This window comes from Heterodontus francisci, chromosome 6 (genome assembly GCF_036365525.1).
Source record: "Heterodontus francisci isolate sHetFra1 chromosome 6, sHetFra1.hap1, whole genome shotgun sequence".
NCBI classification, from domain to species: domain Eukaryota; kingdom Metazoa; phylum Chordata; class Chondrichthyes; order Heterodontiformes; family Heterodontidae; genus Heterodontus; species Heterodontus francisci.
This window is the reverse complement of record NC_090376.1, coordinates 26,396,962-26,416,906: the sequence shown is the minus strand read 5'-3', so window position 1 is coordinate 26,416,906 and position 19,945 is coordinate 26,396,962. Positions and strand designations below refer to the sequence as shown.

General features: G+C 39.7%; 1 protein-coding gene across 2 annotated transcripts in view; it reads left to right on the top strand.

Annotated features, from left to right (window-relative positions):
- The window catches only part of ppme1 (protein phosphatase methylesterase 1), a 71,546-nt gene that overhangs the window by 24,398 nt on the left and 27,203 nt on the right, over positions 1 to 19,945 (top strand). For both annotated transcript variants that reach the window (XM_068033363.1, XM_068033362.1), the window contains exons 3-5: positions 417 to 509; positions 4,246 to 4,303; positions 13,155 to 13,206. In XM_068033363.1, the coding sequence (XP_067889464.1) occupies positions 417 to 509; positions 4,246 to 4,303; positions 13,155 to 13,206 (203 nt within the window). The remainder of the gene's footprint in view (positions 1 to 416; positions 510 to 4,245; positions 4,304 to 13,154; positions 13,207 to 19,945) is intronic.

The window sequence follows — 19,945 nt, the reverse complement described above, 5'->3', positions numbered from 1 at the left end:
TACTGAGTTAAAGGCCAATATTCCATTAACTTTTTAAAATTATTTTTTGTAACTGACCACTAGCTTTTAGTGATTTCTATACTAGGACCCCTTTAATCTTTCTGCTTATCCACAGTTCCTAGCATCTCCCCATTTAGTAAATATACTGATCTATCTTGGGTTTAATTTAGATGACTTCATACTTTCCCACATTGATCTCCACCTGCCACAGTTTTGCCCACTCATTTTAATCTATCTATAATGTGATGTGTTTGATTCGCTAGCTACAATGTTGTAACAAATTTCTAATGCTTTTTAGAAGGTTACAAATTTGTGTTGTGTCTGTTAAAAGTAGGCCATTTAAGTCCAATCTAGTAGATGGAATACCCTAATGTTCTTTTATTTATATGTTGCAAGTAAACCTTAACAACTTGTACTCTTTTCGAATCTACAAAAGTGGATCTGATGGGCCTGTCCTTTTATTATTACATGGTGGAGGCCATTCAGCACTCTCCTGGGCAGTCTTCACTGTAAGTAATTGCAAATTTTAAGAGGATGCGGTGCTGGAATTGCAACATGAAATTTGCTACACAGGACGAAACAATTCATATTGGCTCACTATTGAAACAGTAACAAAATTGCAATTGGCTATCATTGTATCAGTATGTTCCCTAATTCCGTTCACTTTGTATTTCACGTCCTCTCTTCTCATGCCTATTTCTGCTGTTGATCCTTTAATAAAAGTAAAATCTCTGCTTCCTGCAGAAGGCTGGGGTAGAATTTAGCAGGGGCTGCAAATCTCTGACAAATGGCCATTCTTCATGAGAGCCGAGAAAATATGTATTATTAAGGTATTTCATCATGCAGTTGTCACAACCAATCCTGTGGTCACCCAATATTTGCCTATGTGCTTTACACTGGGGTTCTCTTGATAGTAATGAGTTAAAAGTTTCAGGTCGATGGCCCTTCATTAGAACTGAAGGGTCATCGACCTGAAATGCTAACTCTTTCTCTCTTCACTGCTGCTGCCTGACCTGCTGAGTATTTCTAGCATTTCTGTTTTTATTTCACATTTCCGGCATCTGCAGTATTTTATTTTTGTAAAATTAGGCTGTTGCTTGGGGCATATGCCTGATTGTAAATATGTACAATTACTTTATATATAATTTTGAGATATGAGAAGGAATGAAAATGGATTGGGCTGTAAAACTGAACTTGGACATGCAAGCTATTGCATTGTTCTGTCATATGTGCTTTGAAATAGTTTCCATTGGTTTATTAAAACAGCAGTTTGTAAAGTGATTCATCATGCATAAACCATTTACTGTTGAGGATCTGCTAAATTTGATATGTCACAAGGAAACACAAGTGAATAGTGCATTGTGGGCTTAAGAGAAGGATTGTACATTCTGTGGTGCCTCATTAGAAGATTTTGTTTTAGAAGATATTTAGGATGTGTTAATATGATTTAGAAAGAAAGGGTGGCAAAATGGCTATGCCCTTGTCTGTCAAATGTTTGAGATGCCTTTAATAACCTCTTTCCTTACTCGTAGCAATGTATCCCTCCTCCAAACCATACCCAGCTGGGGATTAGCCTGTGATCAGGTCCCAGTGTTCTGCTAATGCTGATTTTTGTTCAGCTCTAGATTTGTGAGAATGGAGAGGTATGATTCATCCTCTAACTGTGTGCATAAGACCCTATAGAGATGAGAAAAAGCCTGTTGAGCCCATCTTATTGTGTTCTTCATGTCCAGAATCCTTAAGATGGTACTATCCGTATGGCAGAGCTCAAACATGCAGAATAATAAATCTGATCAAGAAATGTATATGTAGTATTTTTATTTTCTTCCTGAGAAGGTTCTGTATTTTTTTAAAAATAAAGTCGGCCATCAAGTTTTTAAATCAGTTTATTTTTATTGTTTTTTGGTGGATGTTGGCTATACATAAAGATTGTTTTCTTTAGTATAATTTTAAAAGGAGTATTTTTCCTCGCTCCATCTTCCTCCACTGTATGAACTTGCCTCCTCACCTACCGAGGCACTTTTCCTGAAGCCAAATAAAAATATTTTTAACATATGGACAGAATTTTCCCATATTCACTCTTCACAGTGGGGGAGAAAATGGAAATGAGTATAGAATTGGAAGTACTGGTTTATACACATCTGCTTTTGCCATAAAATTTTTGGCCTGCTCAGACACTTCATCTGTGTACATGTTTACTCTCATCTTCACTGAGTCTGGCATCAAAATGGTGGCATACTAGCTGCTTAAATATCTGATTAGAGCACTTGTGAAACATAATGCAAGTCACATTCAGAGTTGTATGCCTAATAACACAAATGCTGAGCCACAATATTGAATAGTTCAACATATGGACAGGTATTTTGACAGTGGGAAAGGGGAATATGGCTGTATATGTACTTAAGACTAACCTAGAAATACACCATGTGTCATGTTCTCAGGCTAGTGTATGGCTATGGCTCCAAATGGTGTGGTAATTGTGGTGTGAGTTAGAGTTCCACATATAGATTTTGAATTCCTTGTAATCTGCCCTCCATAGGTGTTGCTGAAATTTCAGTTGTGTATGGGGTGGTGATTGGTTTATTCTTCTGGGCTGTGATATTCAGGTAGTAAGAGATTTTATGTGTTCTTGTAAAAAGACTGCAACTATCATTCTGTATTTGGGTTTGTCGGTATTATAGGTAGAAGCATCCATATATTCTTGCAGAAGAAAATTGTCACACTTTATGCTACAATTATTCTTTCAGAACGCAAGTCTTAACTCTTCGGTGCATTAAACAATGCTACATCAAAGCTGTACTGGCCAAGTTATACTGGGCATGCACATTGGCTTTCTTTGAAACACAACAACACTGCATCGACGCACATATGAATTAAGTTGTGTGTTCAGTGTGACTTCCATATGTTCTGTGCTACTTTAAAATTAATAGGAAGCCAGAGTGCCCAAAAGTACAGCCAGTATGTACATTGTATTTTTCTACCAATAGGCTGTAAGTCAGCATAAGTTACACAAGTGCAGCAAGAAAGTATTGATTTATGAATGTTGTTAGCTGTGCATATTGATTTTGGGTGTTGTACTGTCTTCAGTACAATACAATTCTATTGTGAGAGCATCATCTTGAGTTAAGCTAATTTCTGCTAACAGTAAAAAAAAATTGTGCTGTAGGAGAGCTCGATAGCTCACTTGATAAAGGCAGTGTATGAACAACATAGACTGGATTTAAATCCCATTATGTGAAGAGCTGGTTGATCTTGGTAGGGAAACTATAGTTGGTCGCTGCCACCTGGTTCAAGGAGGGGGAAATCATCTAGGGTTCACTTCTGATCACTGCAAGTATCAAGCGAACATGTGTGGGTATTGGTTAAAGGATTGGGGTCAGATGTGATGTTTTCCCTGCCCTCCTCCCTGTAATTAATTAACTTGTCAGTATTCAATGTCAAAGTTCATACATGAAGAATGGCCAATATGGGAAAATGTCACAGCACAACTGGCACCTGTGAAACTGTTCTACAACAAGGTGTCAACATCTCCTGGGAAGGGAAGACAATTTTCTTTGTTCAGTTGTATTGTCTGTCCTATTAATATGGATGCGGAGGTCCCAAGCTGAAGTCCTGGTATATGCTGAGTTGACTAAACTCATATGGAGTGGCCAAGCTACCTATTCTTGACAGTGACCTGTGATGGAAAGCGTTTATGGGTAAACTTTTGGATGAAGTCAAAATTCAGCTTTGCTGTGATGTCCCCCCTCCCCCAATCATCAGTTGGGCAATCAACATTCACCATTTCAATTTTCACATGAAGAATGATTACTTGGATGAGATACTTTTACATTGAACCATAACAGAGTGTATTAGTGTTCAGAAGGGGAGAAAAAAGCTGATTGAAATGTGGCCCTGCTGCAGTATAGGCAGAAATACATTCCATGTTTAGTCTTGAATTTGTCATTAGAGTATTGTATTGCAGCATTAAACATCAAACATAATGGGGCACCAAGCACCGTATTTAAGTGTGTTTTTTTTTATCTTATAACGTGGGCGACACTAGTATAGCAGTATTTATTGCCCATCCCTAGTTGCCCTGAGGGATTTTTCAACAAAACTAAATTACTGAGTTTTTAAAGTTTCAAAATTTGGACTTAAAGGCAAAGGCTTTTGGTCATTTTTAAAAAATCCAATGTATACTTGAGTGGTGATGTGAGATAATGTATGTATAACTTAAAGAAGATCTGTTCTTTTTGATCACAGTCCATGATTACCAGTCGGGTTCATTGTAGGGTCGTGGCAGTAGATCTACGAAGCCATGGTAAGATCTTTAAAAAATTTATATTTTATTCTGGTTGCTAAGAGTGTTTGTCATTAGATTTGAGAAAGGAATATTGTTAGTTTGGTTCTCTTTTAAACATGTATCACTATTTGTTTAACTAGCAAGTGGAGCCATTGCCTTTTTGGGGTATGCACTGGTTTTGTATCGTACCAAATACTTCCCACATTTAACCCTAAGTTCATCCCAGTTTACTGTGGTTCCTCACCTCTCCTCCCAATCTGAACACTTTTTTTTTCAATGCGCTGAAACCCCTAGAATGCCCATACAGTGTTCCTAGAGACTAGGATGTATCTCTATGGTTCCATATCCCAGTAGTTCTCCCAATACTTTCTCTACAGTGCTTCTAGATCCTGAAGTCCCCATTAATGTACTGCTAGACTCGAAAACTGCTATCTCAGAACTGTGAAGAATTTGGGGGTTTATATATCTAGTTCCCGCTGCACCCCCCACCACCCACCCACAGATCACCTTGATTGTTTTAGATCACTCTCATGAGTCAATTCCAAGTCCACAAGCTATCAAGAGTATGTGCCTTTGCCTGGATTTTGAGAATAGGTTTTGGTCATGGGCCCAGGTCAACGTCAAATCCTATTTTATAATGATTGAGATACTGTGAACTATCGATGATGCCATATTTCTGAAGTAGTCTTCAAAAGCAAACAGAGGGCCTCAATGGACTTTGCCTAAATTATAAAACACAAAGTGAATTTATTAAATTCTAAACAAGCCAACAGATATAATACGGTGATATACTTAAGGAAGGATATCATCTTGGCTCCTAGAATAATAAAATAACAACAAGAACTCCTTTGCAATTAGGCTACATTTGTACCAAGCCATTATAACATCTTTCACTTGATAACCTCTCAAGGTAACTGCGAAACCTGAGTGAATTATTTAATCCTGTTTTCTCAAGATAGGAAGCTCACCTACTTGGTAGAGAGTTCCATTTGCTCAACAGCCAATTTTACAGGATGTTTACCTTTCCCTTATAGAGAAGCGAGTAGACCAGAGACTTCCTGTGATTTTTGAGTAGTCAACCTCTTGGGTGTAACAAAGGGCTGTCTTTAAAGTAAAAACTGAACCAACTAGAAGTTCATAGCTATATGAAAATGGAATCAGAGATTCTCTTCAAAACTTGCAAAGGAGTTTGCCTCCAGTTGCAACACTATATCAAAAAGTGTGAGATATCTGACTGCTTCAGATTTCCTATAATAATAATAGAAGTAATATCTGCCTGAAAAGCTTTGAAGAAAAATATTTAATTGTCATAGAGTTGGGTCTTTTTCCTAGTACTCCCTGATCCTAGCACTGGTAAATCATGTTCCTAGTAATGCTACTTGCATGACACCCACGATCTCGTAAAATGCATGTCATTGTGAGCAATTTAGAGAGACCAATTTAGAAAAAAAATTTGTGTTGGTCACCTCTACCTCCACGATAGAGTTACTTTTCATCTTTGTTTCCCAGGCCATGTGCAAATTGTGGCTAAGAATGCAGAGGCAACCTATTCCAACCTTTTGTTAGCACTGCTTTTGAACAGGCAACAGTGGACTCGCATTGGCTTTATACCCCCTTGTGCATAAATATATGAACATATGAATTAAGAGCAGGAGTAGGCCACTGGGCCCCTCAAGCCTGCTGTAATTCAATAAGTTCATGGCTGAACTGATTATTCCACATTTCCACCTACCCTGATAACCTTCCACCCCCTTGCTTATCAAGAATCTATATACCTCTGCCTTAAAAATATTCAAAGACTCTGCTTCCATTGCCTTTTGAGGAAGAGAAATCCAAAGACTCATGACCCTCTTATAAAAAATTTCTCCTCATCTCTGTCTTAAATGGGCGACCCCTTATTTTTAAACAGTGACCCCTAGTTCTAGATTCTCCCACAAAGGGAAAGATCCTTTCCACATCCTCCCTGTCAAGACCCCGCAGGATCTTATGTTCCAATCAAGTCGCCTCTTACTCTTCTAAATTCCAGCAGATACAAGCCTAGCCTGTCCAATCTTTCCTCATAAGACAGCCCGCCCATTCCAGGTATTAGTCCAGTAAACCTTCTCTGTACTGCCTCCAACGCATTTATACCCTTCCTTAAATAAGGAGACCAGTACTGTACACAGTACTCCAGATGTGGTCCCACCAATGCCCTGTATAGCTGAAGCATAACCTCCTACTTTTGTATTCAATTCCCCTCGCGATAAACAATAGCATTCTATTAGCTTTCCTAATTACCTGCATACTAAGCTTTTGTGATTCATGCACTAGGACACCCAGATCTCTCTGCATCTCTGAGCTCTGCAATTTCTCACCATTTAAATAATATGCTTTTTTATTCTTCCTGCCTAAATGGGCAATTTCCCACTTTCCCACATTATACTCCATCTGCCAGGTCTTGTCCACTCACTTAACCTATCTATATCCCTTTGTAGCCTCCTTGTGTCCTCTTCACAAGCTACTTGCCTACCTATCTTTGTGTCATCAGCAAATTTAGCAACCATACCTTTGGTCCCTTCATCTAAGTAATTTATATAAATTGTAAAAAGTTGAGGCCCCAGCACAGATCCCTGTGGCACACCACTCGTTACATCTTGCCAACCAGAAAATGACCCATTTATGCCTGCTCTTTTTCCTGTTAGCTAGCCAATCTTCTATCCATGCCAATATGTTACCCCCTACACCATGAGCTTTTTATTTTCTGCAATAACCTTTGATGTGGCACCTTATCAAATGCCTTCTGGAAATCTAAGTATAGTACATCCACCGGTTCCCCTTTATCCAGAGCACATGTAACTCCCTCAAAGAACTCCAATGAATTGGTTAAACATGATTTCCCTTTCACAAAACCATGTTGACTCTGCCTGATTACCTTGAATTTTTCTAAGTGCCCTCCTATACTGTCTTTAATAATGGCTTCTAACATTTTCCCTAAGACAGATATGAAGCTAACTGGCCTGTAGTTTCCTGCTTTCTGTCTCCCTCCCTTTTTGAATAAAGGAGTTACATTCGCTGTTTTCCAATCTAATGGAACCTTGCCCGAATCTAGGGAATTTTGGAAAATTAAAACTAACGCATCAACTATCTCACTAGCCACTTCTTTTAACACCCTAGGATGAAGTCCATCAAGACCTGGGGACTTGTCAGCCCGCAGCTCCAACAATTTGTTCAGTACCACTTCCCTGGTGATTGTGACTTTCTTGAGTTCCTCCCTCCCTTCCATTTCCTGACTTACAGCTAACACTTGTATCCTCAATAGTGAAGATCGATGCAAAATATCTGTTCAATTCATCTGCCGTCTCCTTATTATCCATTATTAATTCCCCAGGCTCACTTTCTATAGGACCAATGCTCACTTTGTGAACACTTTTTTTTTCTTTTTTAAAGTATCTATAGAAATTCTTACTATCTGTCTTTATATTTCTAGCTACCTTTCCCTCGTACTCTAATTTTACCTTCCTTATCAATCCTTTAGTCACTCTTTGCTGTTTTTTATATTCTGTCCAATCTTCTGACGTGCCTCCCATCTTTGCACAATTATAGGCATTTTCTTCAAGTGTGATACTATCTTTAACTGTTTTAGTTAACCATGGAAGGTGGGTCTCACCCTTGGAATTTTTCTTTCTCGTTGAAATGTATCTATTCTGTGTATTCTGAAATTCCCTTTAAATGTCTGCCACTGCATCTCTATTGACCTGATTTGCCCGTTCACTTTAGCTAGCTCTGCTTTTATGCCCTTATAATTGCCCTTATTTAAATTTAAAATACTAGTCTTGGACCCACTCTTCTCTCACTCAAAATGAATGTAAAATTCCATCATATTATGATTGCTGCTACCTAGGGCGCCTTAACTATGAGGTCATTAATTAATCCTATCTCGGTGCACAATACCAGGTCTCGTATAGCCTGCACTCTGGCTCCAGAACATATTGTTCCAAGAAATTATCCCGAAAACATTCTATGTACTCCTCATCTAGGCTACCTGTGCCCATCTGATTTTTCCAATCTATATGTAGGTTAAAAATCCCCCAGAATTATCACTCTACCTTTCTGACAAGCTGCCATTATTTCTTCCCTTTATACCCCGTCCTACAGTGTGGTTAATGTTAGGTGGCCTGTACAGCACTCCCACAAGTGACTTCTTGCCTTTATGATTCCTCATCTCTACCCAAACTGCTACTTCATCCTAGTCTCCTGAACTTGGGTCATCCCTCTCTATTGTGCCAATACCATCATTAATTAGCAGAGCTACCCCTCCACCTTTTCCTTGCTTCCTGTCCTTCCTAAATGTCAAATACCCTTCAATATTCAGGTCCCAATCTATGTCGTCCTGCAGCCATGTCTCTGGAATGGCTATCAAATCGTACTTATTTATTTCTATTTGTGCTGTCAGTTCGTCTGTTTTGTTTTGAATGCTACATGCATTCAGATACAGGGCCTTTTTAATTTTGTCCTTTTTTTAAAATTATTTTTGTAACCTTATCTGTTGATTTACTCTTAGATTTGTACACTCTGTCCCTTCTTGTCACTGTCTGTTTATCATTTCCCATATTAATACCTTTCTCCCTTGCCTTGTCTCTACTCCTTGATTTACCAGATCTTCCCAACTTTGATCCCTTGCCCCACTATTATGTTTAAAACCCTCTCTACTTCCCTAGTTATGTGGCTCGCTTTCTGGCTTTTGTTCAGTACTTCCCTCACAACTGCACAGTTGATAGTGGTAACTTGGTGGTGCAGGGTATTGTGGATGCAAACTAACATTGTGGTAGTGCCACACCAACCATGCTGTTCATTGTAATGATTTGGGAAGAAAAATGTAACTCTTGCTGGTTTGCATGATCTTTCACATCAATAATGATGTAGGATCCTTTTTTAAACAGGAGGGAAAACCTAGGGAGTACTTTTTTGCACTTGTATTTGTAGAAGAAAATAGTCAACATTAATTATTTTCTTGACTATTTAACTGGCAATTTTATTCATGTTATTGAGACCTTTTAAAGTGTTTCCCCCCTGCTGGTCTGCTCAGATAGCATCACCAACATAGTGACTCAAATATATACGAGGTGAGAAAGGTGCGCGGTAGCCTGGGGGAAGCCCAGCAAGGCTGTGGACTTGGTATTATGTTTATCTTCTGTTTCCTACCCAGCAGCCAGACAAATTGACAACTTGATTGGCTGAAGGGCCAGAAAAACAGCAGCAGGATGCCAGATTTGGGACCTTTTAAGGATGGCCCCTGCAATTGGAAGGAGGCAAACATAGAGGGGGGATGGGGGAGAGGGGGAGGGGGCCATTGCAGGAGGAGAGAAGACGACCTGCGGAGGTGAGATCTGCTGTGATTGCAGCATGGAGACAACATTAGTGCTGGCGGTGAGGGGAGGTCCACGATTGCTGCATGATGGAGAGAGAAGCTGTGATCGGCAGAGGGGAGGCTGAAGTCTTCCATGAGGGGCTGGGGGAACACTCCTGCTCCTCCTGAGCCATAAGGAGTGATATAAATGGTATTTACCACCTTGAGCCCGCAGGTCCTGCCTCCCTTTCAGTGCCAGGTTTCCAGAGCTCTGGGAAACCTACACAGCAACTGTTAAATTTAAATCAGACTTCCAGTTGGACTGAATAGTCCAATTTAAATATGTTAATGAGGTGTCCAGCCTCTCCACGGCTGGATACTAATGTGCCATATGTCACAAAAGGTTTTACTTTTATACTAAAATCTTGGACTTCCGTGTGTTTCAAAGAAAAATGAAAAAAGGATTTTGCTCAGTGAAAGACACCTGCAAAAATAATTGGAACTTTATGGGTGTTTTGAAAGGAAGTTAAACTTGTAAAAGGACAGGAAGATCAGCAGTTTCAAGGAAATCACTGGGATTTGACCTTTCTTCAGAGCAGCTTTTGAACCAGGGGGAGACACTGTGTCTGGACATGTGATCATGTTCAGGAAGGTTCTTCTTTCACTTTGGACTCTTTTTTTTATAAAAGCTTGTGACTTGGACAAAGGGCAGGCATTTGAAATTTTGCTTGACCTGCCTGGAGCAAGAGAGAAAAGACCCAGAAAAGTATTGCGCCTCTCTCTGTAAAGGAGACTTGCATCTCTTGCGAAGGAATCCTGCATTTGAAAGGTAGCAGATTCCTGTTGCCTCCGGTCTTTGAAGAATTTCTGCATCCAGTGAGATTCCTGCTGCGCTGTGTTTTTAAAAATAAAAAATCCTGAAATCTGAAGAATTCTTCTACTGCTCGACAGCTGCTTCCAAAGCCCAAGCAGACCTGTTGCTACACCCCTGATGGAAGACCTATGTGACGCCTGCTGCGGTTAAATTTCCGTGAACACTTACCCAGCACAGACTGTTCATCAACCTCACCTGGAGAGACTTCAAGTGGTATTCGATGCTGCAACACCTCACAATACCAAGAACATACTACCAGAACGTGAACCTCAATTTTTTATTATTCCTTCTATTTAGTTAAGACCTATTATTTCTTTTCTAATAACTAGTTAATGTTCTTGTTGTTTAAAGAAACCTGGTTTGGTGTGCTTTATTCTGGGGGAAAAATAGTGTTTAATTTGGTTAGTCTTAGGTAGATGGGACACTTTATTTGCTATGCTATGACTTTTGGAGTAATGAACTGAATTAACAGTGCATTACTCCTGCTTTGGTCATACACAGGAAACACAGCACTGTGAAAATGGCAGGAGGTGTGCATGGTCTCCTGAGCCTTTTCTACCCATCGTGGGGGGTGGCAATGGGTGACTATGTTTAATATCGAACCCAGTGTGTCTGGTGTGGTTTTCTAACAATTGGGGTGGTTGGGGGGGGGGGGGGCGGGGGGAAGAAATTCAACCTGGCATAACAGCTACTTCTGAACTACTTGACTTGAGAAATCATGCTGCTGTCTGGGAATGAAAAATTCTGAGCCAGTGGCTTGGGCAGGTGCTTAGTGCCTCCTACATTTTTATTAGGCAACGTCCCGAAATACTTTCATTTAAGTGTCACTGGAGTGGCTTAGCATGGACTCTCCCCATTTATCAAATAACATGTGATGTCCAGATACTTTGAAGAAGGATACTCATTGTTAATTCTCCTTCCCCTTTCACGACATCATTTGAGTTTTTTAAAAATCTCATTTGTTCTCATCCTTTCAGAATACCAATCGTGCCAGATTTCCATTATAGACTTCAGCATTTTCTTAAAATTCAGTGTTTTGGCTTCTTCAGTCTTTCTGGAAATTTGATCCGTTTATTGATTAGTCTGTGGCAAGAATTATTGCCTGACATTTACTCTTCACAGCTCTGAACCTGTGCTGTAATAGTGTATTTGACATTATTGTTCCAGGTTTCCTATCTCTGTTCCATTAAACGTCTTTTTTTTTTGTTGTTCATTGAGACTGCAATTCCAGGTCATTTACCTATTCCAGCAAGGAGTCCTGGGCGCTCCATTTAGTGCCTCTCCCATTGCAACATAACTGCCTTTATAAATACCTCTTAAGTAGCCTTTCTGTGATTTCTAGGCCACTGTATTGATATCAGTTATGGGAAAAAGCATCTGTAATCTGGAGCGGTTCTATTCAAAACCTGACTTGTATTCAAACTGGTCTGACTACTGTTCTGGAATTACTTGCCTCCAGCAAATCACATTGTATCCTGGTAATGGAAAATTTCTTCTCTTTAACTTTTGGAGGTAATGTTGGAATCCAAATTCCTTAGGTCAGGCATAATTTTGAATGCTGAGCACAAAATGGATTAACACTACAGACTTTAAAAAATGAATTTGTATTTTGCATACCAGCAGACAGTGTTGGAACAAAGGAACCAGTCCCTGCTTCCCCAATGCGCACAAGACCTGGTCAGACCAGTATAGTCGCATGACTAACTGGCGGTTGGAGTTTTTTGAATTTGAACTTGCCACAGTTTTAAAGCTCTTTGCTCCTGGACTGAGAACATCTCTCTCCTGTCTGCTTCCATCTCTTTCTTTCGGAACGGGAAGACCCATTGAAGACACATGAATCCCAAGAGAGAAAAGTCTCCCACAGTGGACAAGGTTTAAGAAGAATGCTGGGTCCCAACAAAAAGCAGGACTACAGTGAGCTCGAAGCATAGTAACAAGAAACTCTTCTGATATTGCCTCAAACCTTTCTACTTTATTTTCTCTTTTTTCTGTCTCTACTTGCGTGTATGTATTGCATATGCATGCTAGCATGGGGCATGGCATGTATCCATAGGCATTGACCAAATTGGAGTTTAAGTTTTAATAAATTTCACTTTTTTTCTTCTTTAAACCCAGGAAGGCCTGTTTGTGCTCATTTCTTTGCCTTATAATTGGAAGGTTTAGTTTTTAGTTTAGTTTAGAGATACAGCACTGAAACAGGCCTTTCTGCCCACCGAGTCTGTGCCGACCATCAACCACCCATTTATACTAATCCTACACTAATCCCATATTCCTATCACATCCTCACCTGTCCCTATATTACCCTACCACCTACCTATACTAGTGGCAATTTATAATGGCCAATTTACCTACCAACATGGATTCACTAAGGGGGAGCTAAAAACACGGTGTGTTTAAAAACATAAACCCTGTTACAATAAGACCAGGTGAAGGCTAAAAGGACCCCTAGACCCCTTTCTCACCTGGTCTTAGAATTTCTACTGCATACTAAAGTTGTGTGGTCTCTGCTTTTGCCCATGTTTTGTAACAAATTATGGATACCTGTGTGTTTATGAAGGTGCAGTAGCTAAAAGGCATTAGATTAAATCATAAATTATCTGTTAAGCAATATGAAGACAGGAAACCATCTGTAACTAAAACATCTAACTGAAGTCCTATTTATCTTACAGGTGATACAAAAGTCAAATGGTCTGATGATCTTTCAGCAGAAACTATGTCCAGGTATTCAGGCAATAAAATAATTATTTTGAAGCATAGTAAATGATTCAGCAACCTAGTAATTGGGTGTCAAATTTTTCTCCTTTCCTGCCACTTCATTTTCCCTTTGCATTACTGCAGGGTCATTAGGATTCTCATAATTTTTCAGCAACCTGTGAAATTCTCTTGTGATGTGGGCTGTTCCATCTGTTGGTATGATCTCCCAGGGTGAGGTACTTCTGAGTTTTTTTTTTACAGAAACATCCAGAACCTGACATGTTGTCTGTTCCAAAAAGATGAGTGAAAATCCTAACATTAAAAATAAATACCATGTAAGCCCTCAGCATGATCCAAGCTGTAAAAGTGGTTTCTGTTTACCTATCTCCTCCCATAGCTGAAATTACATTAATTCTGTGGATCCATTTTTCTTAAACTATAAACCAGGTTAAATTTATTTTTGGTGGATTGTATGTATATATGAAAAATGTATTTATTTATTTAGAGATACAGCACTAAAACAGGCCCTTTGGCCCACCGAGTCTGTGCTGACCAACAACCACCCATTTATACTAATCCTACATTAATCCCATATTCCCTACCACATCCCCACCATTCTCCTACCACCTACCTACACTAGGGGCAATTTACAATGGCCAATATACCTATCAACCTGCAAGTCTTTGGCTGTGGGAGGAAGCCGGAGCACCCGGCGGAAACCCACGCGGTCACAGGGAGAACTTGCAAACTCCGCACAGGCAGTACCCAGAACTGAAACAAGGTCACTGGAGCTGTGAGGCTCTGTGCTGCCCACATTTCCCTCCACTAAGATGGAAAATACTTATAGGTTGGGGATATTCTCTAGTGCTGTTAAGTAACCATTCAGTATAGCCATCTAGAATCTTAATGTGACAGTTATGAGTGACAGTATAATTGATAGGCACATAGGAAAAGGTGTAAGCCATTGAGCCCCTGAAGCCTGTTCTGCCATTCATTTAGATCACAGTTGATCTGTACCTCAGCTCCTTTTATCCCCCCTTTACCCGCTATTACTCGATATCCTTTATGGAGCGCAAGTCAATTGAGCGGAGTATTGAAAGTTTTAATTCACTCCGTGCCCGCAGCCTTTTTGAGAGGGAGAGCTCCAGATTTCTACTACACTTTATGTGGAAAATGTGTTCTCTAATTTTACTCCAAAATGGCCTAGCTCTAATTTTAAGTTATATCCATTGTTCTGAATTTCCCTATCGGGAAATAATTCCTCTTGTGGATGTGAACTGTTGCCCCTCCAAATCAGTTATGTTTTTTCTAAGCTTCAGTATCATTTTCTAATGATTTCAGACATTCTAACTTAAATTATTTAGGTATTCATTGCCAAAATTGTTCTGTACAGCACTTATCATTGAAAATATTCTACATGCACATGCATTTATGTGTGATGTTAGCTATGTTCAGAGCTTTTTCTACCCGGGTTGGTTGACTTGAAGACGTGACCTTCTCAATTTGAGAAGGTTGGATAAAGGACCATAGAAAGCAGGAGAAAAGATGAGCTAAATAAATTGATGCTGTTGAGCTTGGGTTTTGAAAGCTTGCAGATCATAGGGGAAGGGAAGACTATGATGGTCTTGGGAAAGAATGAGACCATACAGCAAGTCTTGTTTCAACACATTAAAGACAGGTGAAGAAAGAAAAGCATGTTCTGCTTCAGTCAGCAATAGAACTTTTGGTGATCCAGGACTATTAATATGATACTAGCTCACTTCAAAATTTGAGGACACATAGGGCCCCTGAACTAATGTCGAGTATGAACTTGTATTCATATAGTACCTTTCATGTCCTCAGGATGTCCAAAAGAGTTTCTTAGCAGTTACATTCGAAGTGTAGGAATTGTTATAATGCTGACAAATGTGGCAGCCAATTGTACACAAAGGTTCTGAAAACAGCAATGAGATAAATGATCAGTTCATCTGTTTTAGTGGTCCTAGGCAGGATGACAAGAGAGTTCCTCTGTACTTCAAATACTGCCTTGGGATTTTGGACATCCAGCTGAGCAGGCATATGGAGCTCTGGTTTAATGAAGAGTTCGATTTCTGTGTCATGTATAGTAATGAAAATCCGCTGGGCACCAGTTTTCTGTTGAAATTTAGTGTTAATTCAAACTAACATTAACACTGAAACTCCACATATAAGACTGTTAACTTGCATAAAGATTGCTTTTTTTTTTAAAAAAGGAAAACCAGTTTATGTTGGTGTATGGTCTGTATGCAAGTTAAGTTGATCATTTTGTTTTCCTGATCGAGTCTGGTGTATATACGTTTGTCAATATGGTACATTTTCTGCTATGACAAAGTATACTACTAGGAAGGAAAAGGACCAATGTCCGTATTGGCATAAATGTTACTTTCATGGTACTTGATAGTCATATTAAGTTAAAATTAGGATAACCTAATTTTAGATATCTTAATTGCCTACAACCAAATTTCCTTCCTGTGAAACTGAGGATATAGTCATTTTGCTAAATCCAAAATTTGAAAATACTCTTGTCAGCTCATTTTTTTTAAATTGGTAAATTTTTGTATTCTAATTAGAGATGCTTTTACTGTCATTTGCTGTCATCAAGCACTCCTTTGATATATGGCTTGTACTAAATGAAGAGTACAGCTCCTGTGTCCTGCAGAATGTTCCTACTACAGCAGTCCCTTTTTTTTTATCCCCATTTTGCACACTGGCTATCCTTGGTGCCTCTTGAACACATGTGAATTTCCTGCCAGATCCTTGCCAGTTGGGGACTGTCGACATGCACCCAAACATACTTTGAGTAGGACGTTTATATGCCAGTTGGAAAAGGATGTATGCATCCCAGGAATATGGGCTGGTTTTGAATGCAGATCACAGTGTTACGACCGAGGCAGGAAGAGTGCACTGTTAATTCAGTCCCATTTTTCCTCAGATCACAACATACATTTAAATTTTTTCCCTTACTGAAACAGTCAATCAGATACTATTTTCTCCAGAATAAAGCACACCAATCAGGTTTCTTTAATAAACAACAAAACTATCCATTTATTATAAACCATGTCTTAACCAATAATGAAGTAAACATACACATGAATTAAAATATTAAAGCCACTTTATTAAAAATATTAACGTTTGTTTTTGAAATATGGATGCTGGATGAGAATTAATGTTGAAATTTGAGCTCTATGCTGTGATTCTGCAACCTATTATTGTGTCATTAGTGACTATATGTATTTGTCTACTTTTTTTCCCTTCCACCCACAACTGAAATTTTTGACCTTTTAAGTAAAGTATAACATTTTTTGCAAGTATTAATTTAGAGGAAGACTGTGGCCGGGCGACACAATAATCTGAACATTTCTACTGATTCAAAAGTGTGATAGTTACAAAAGAAGCTTGCTGGTTTTAACAACTAAATATCAGCTGATTTAAATGTGTCAGCTGTATTTGACTGTGGTTGGGTGGGTATTCTTAATTTGAGCTCTCTTTTCATCATTTAATAGCACTTTTTTGAGGAAATAAGTAAGACTAAACATTTATGTTTGCTTTAAATAGGGTTGACCTTGAAATATTCAGTATTGTTGGACATTGCAATTTTAAAAATACTGTTTAATGAGAAAAGCTGATGGTTATTTGCCAGCAGGATGCTGGTGGATAATAGATAATGAACCAGTAATCTCTCTCGAAATTAATTAGTGGGAAAGATATATAGAGGAGCAGATTGGAGAGGTGCAAAAACTATAGAGTAAGGATAATCGGGGATTTTAATTATCCTAATGTAGATTGGGATAGTAATAAAGTTAAGGATGGTGGGGGCGGGGGGATGGAAAGAGTTTCTGAACTGTGTTCAGGAGAATTTTCTTGATCAGTATATTTCTGGCTGAACGAGGAAGGAGGCATTGCTGGATCTGGTTTGGGGGAATGAGATGGATTAAGTGTCAAAAGGGGAACAGTGATCATAGTATCATAAGTTTTAGGTTGACTATGTAAAAGGACGAGGAGCAGTCCAGAGTACAAATACTTAATTGGCAGAGGGCCAGTTTCAGTGGGGTGAGAACGGATCTGTACCAGGTAATAAAATAAAAACCGAAATACTCAGCAGGTCAGGCAGCATCTTTGGAAAGAGAAGCAGAGTTAACGTTTCAGATTTGTGACCTTTCATCAGAACACAATCACTGTTCTGATGAAAGGTCACAGACCAGAAATGTTAACTTTGCTTCTCTCTCCAAAGATGCTGCCTGGCCATCTGAGTATTTCCAGCACTTAGTTTTTATTTCAGATTTCCAGCATCTGCAATATTTTTGCTTTTGTCTGTACCAGGTAAGTTGGAATCAAAGATTTGCAGGTAAAACTGTAATTGAACAATGGACTGCCTTTAAGGAGAAGATAGTTTGAGTACAGTTGAATTACATTCCCATGATGAGGAAAGGTAGGACAAACAATGCTACGGCTTCCTGGATAGTGGAAGAGATAGAGAGTAAGATGAAGCAGAAAATGAGTGCATATAACAAATGTCAGGTTGTTGTTACAAGCGAGAATAAGGCTGAATATAGGAAGTTCAGAGGGGAAGTGAAAAAGAAAATGAGAGGTGAAAAGAGAGTATGAGAAAAGACTGGTAGCTAATGTGAAAAGGAATCCAAAAGTCTTCTCTCGGCATATAAATAGTAAAAAGGTAGTAAGAGGTGATGTGGGGCTGATTAGGGACCAAAAAGGGGATCTGCGCATGGAAGCAGAGACATGGCTGAGGTACTAACTGACTACTTTGCATCTGTCTTTACCAAGGAAGAAGATGCTATCAAAGCCATTGTGAAAGAGGAGGTATTGGAAAGGATGGCTGTACTTAAAATTGATAAGTCACCAAGACTGGATGGGATGCATCCAAGGATGCTGAGGGAAGGAAGGGTGGAAATTGTGGAGGTACTGGCAGTAATTTTCCAATCCTCCTTGGATACAGGGGTGGTGCCATAGGACTAGAGAATTACGCATGTTGCACCCTTTTTTTAAACAAGAGTGTAAGATAAACTCAACAATTACAGGCCAGTTAGTTTAACATCAGTTGGAAAACTTTCCATTTTTCAGGACAGAATTAACAGTTAATCCACACTTGGCCAAGTGACTGAGGAAAGCCAGCACAGATTTGCTTAAGGAAAATCACGCTAAACCAACGTGATTGAGTTTTTGATGAGGTAACAGAGAAGGTTGATAAAATGCCACATAATCGATTTATCAGCAAAGTTGAAGCCTGTGGAATACAAGGGACTGTGGCAGCATGGATATGAAATTTGCTGTGCGACGGGAAACAGCGAGTAGTGGTGAATGGTTGTCAGACTGAAGAAGGGTGTACAGTGGGGTTCCGCAGCAGTTGGTACTAGGATCACTGCGTTTTGTGATATGATTTAATGGCGTAGACTTGGGTCTAGAGGACACAATTTCAAATTTTGCAGATGACTCAAAACTTGAAATTATTGGGAACTTTGAGGAGGATAGCGATCGACTTAGAGGACAAAGACAAGCTGGTGGAATGGGCGGCCACATGGCAGATGAAACTTAATACAGAGAAGTTGAAGTGATACATTTTGGTAGAAAGAATGAGAGACTATATGAAATAAAGGGGTGCAGGAACAGAGACCTGGAAGTAAATCTGCATTAATAATTGAAGGTGAGAAAGTAGTTAAGCATAGAAACATAGAAAATAGGAGCAGGAGTAGGCCATTCGGCCCTTCGAACCTGCTCCGCCATTCATTATGATCTTGGCTGATCATCCAACTCGGTGACCTCCTCCCGCTTTCGCCCCATAACCTTTGATCCCATTAGACCCAAGAGCTATATCTAACTCCTTCTTGAAAACATGCAATGTTTTGGCCTCAACTGCCTCCTGTGGTAGCGAATTCCACAGGCTCACCACTCTCTGGGTGAAGAAATTTCTCCTCATCTCAATCCTGAAAGGTTTACCCCGTATCCTTAGACTATGACCCCTAGTTCTGGATTCCCCCACCATCAGGAACATCCTTCCCCCATCTACCCTGTTAAGTTCTGTTTGAATTTTATAGGTTTCTGAGATCCCCCCTCACTCTTCTGAACTCCAGCGAATATAATCCTAACTGACTCAATCTCTCCTCATAAGTCAGTCCTGCCATCCAAGAATCAGTCTGGTGAACCTTCGCTGCACTCCCTCTATAGCAAGAACATCCTTCCTCAGATAAGGAGACCAAAACTGCACACAATATTCCAGCTGTGGCCTCACCAAGGCCCTGTATAATTGTAGCAATTCATCCCTGCTCCTGTACTCGAATCCTCTTGCTATGAAGGCCAACATACCATTTGCCTTTTTACTGCCTGTTGCACCTGCATGCTTACCTTCAGTGACTGGTGTACAGTAACACCCAGGTCAGTTTATAGCTGTTCAGATAATCTGCCTTCCTGTTTTTTTCTACCAAAGTGGATAACCTCCCATTTATCCACGTTATACTGCATCTGCCATGCATTAGCCCACTCCCTCAACTTGTCGAAATCACCCTGAAGCCTCTCTGACTTCTCCTCACAACTCACCCTCCCACCCAGTTTTGTGTCATCTGCAAATTTGGAGATATTACATTTAATTCCCTCATCTAAATCATTAATGTACATTGTGAATGGCACACTGACACGGAACACAAAAGTCCGAGTGTATCAAGCCTGTGCCCTCAGTACCCTGCTCTATGGCAGCGACGCCTGGACAACGTATGTCAGCCAAGAGCGACGTCTCAAT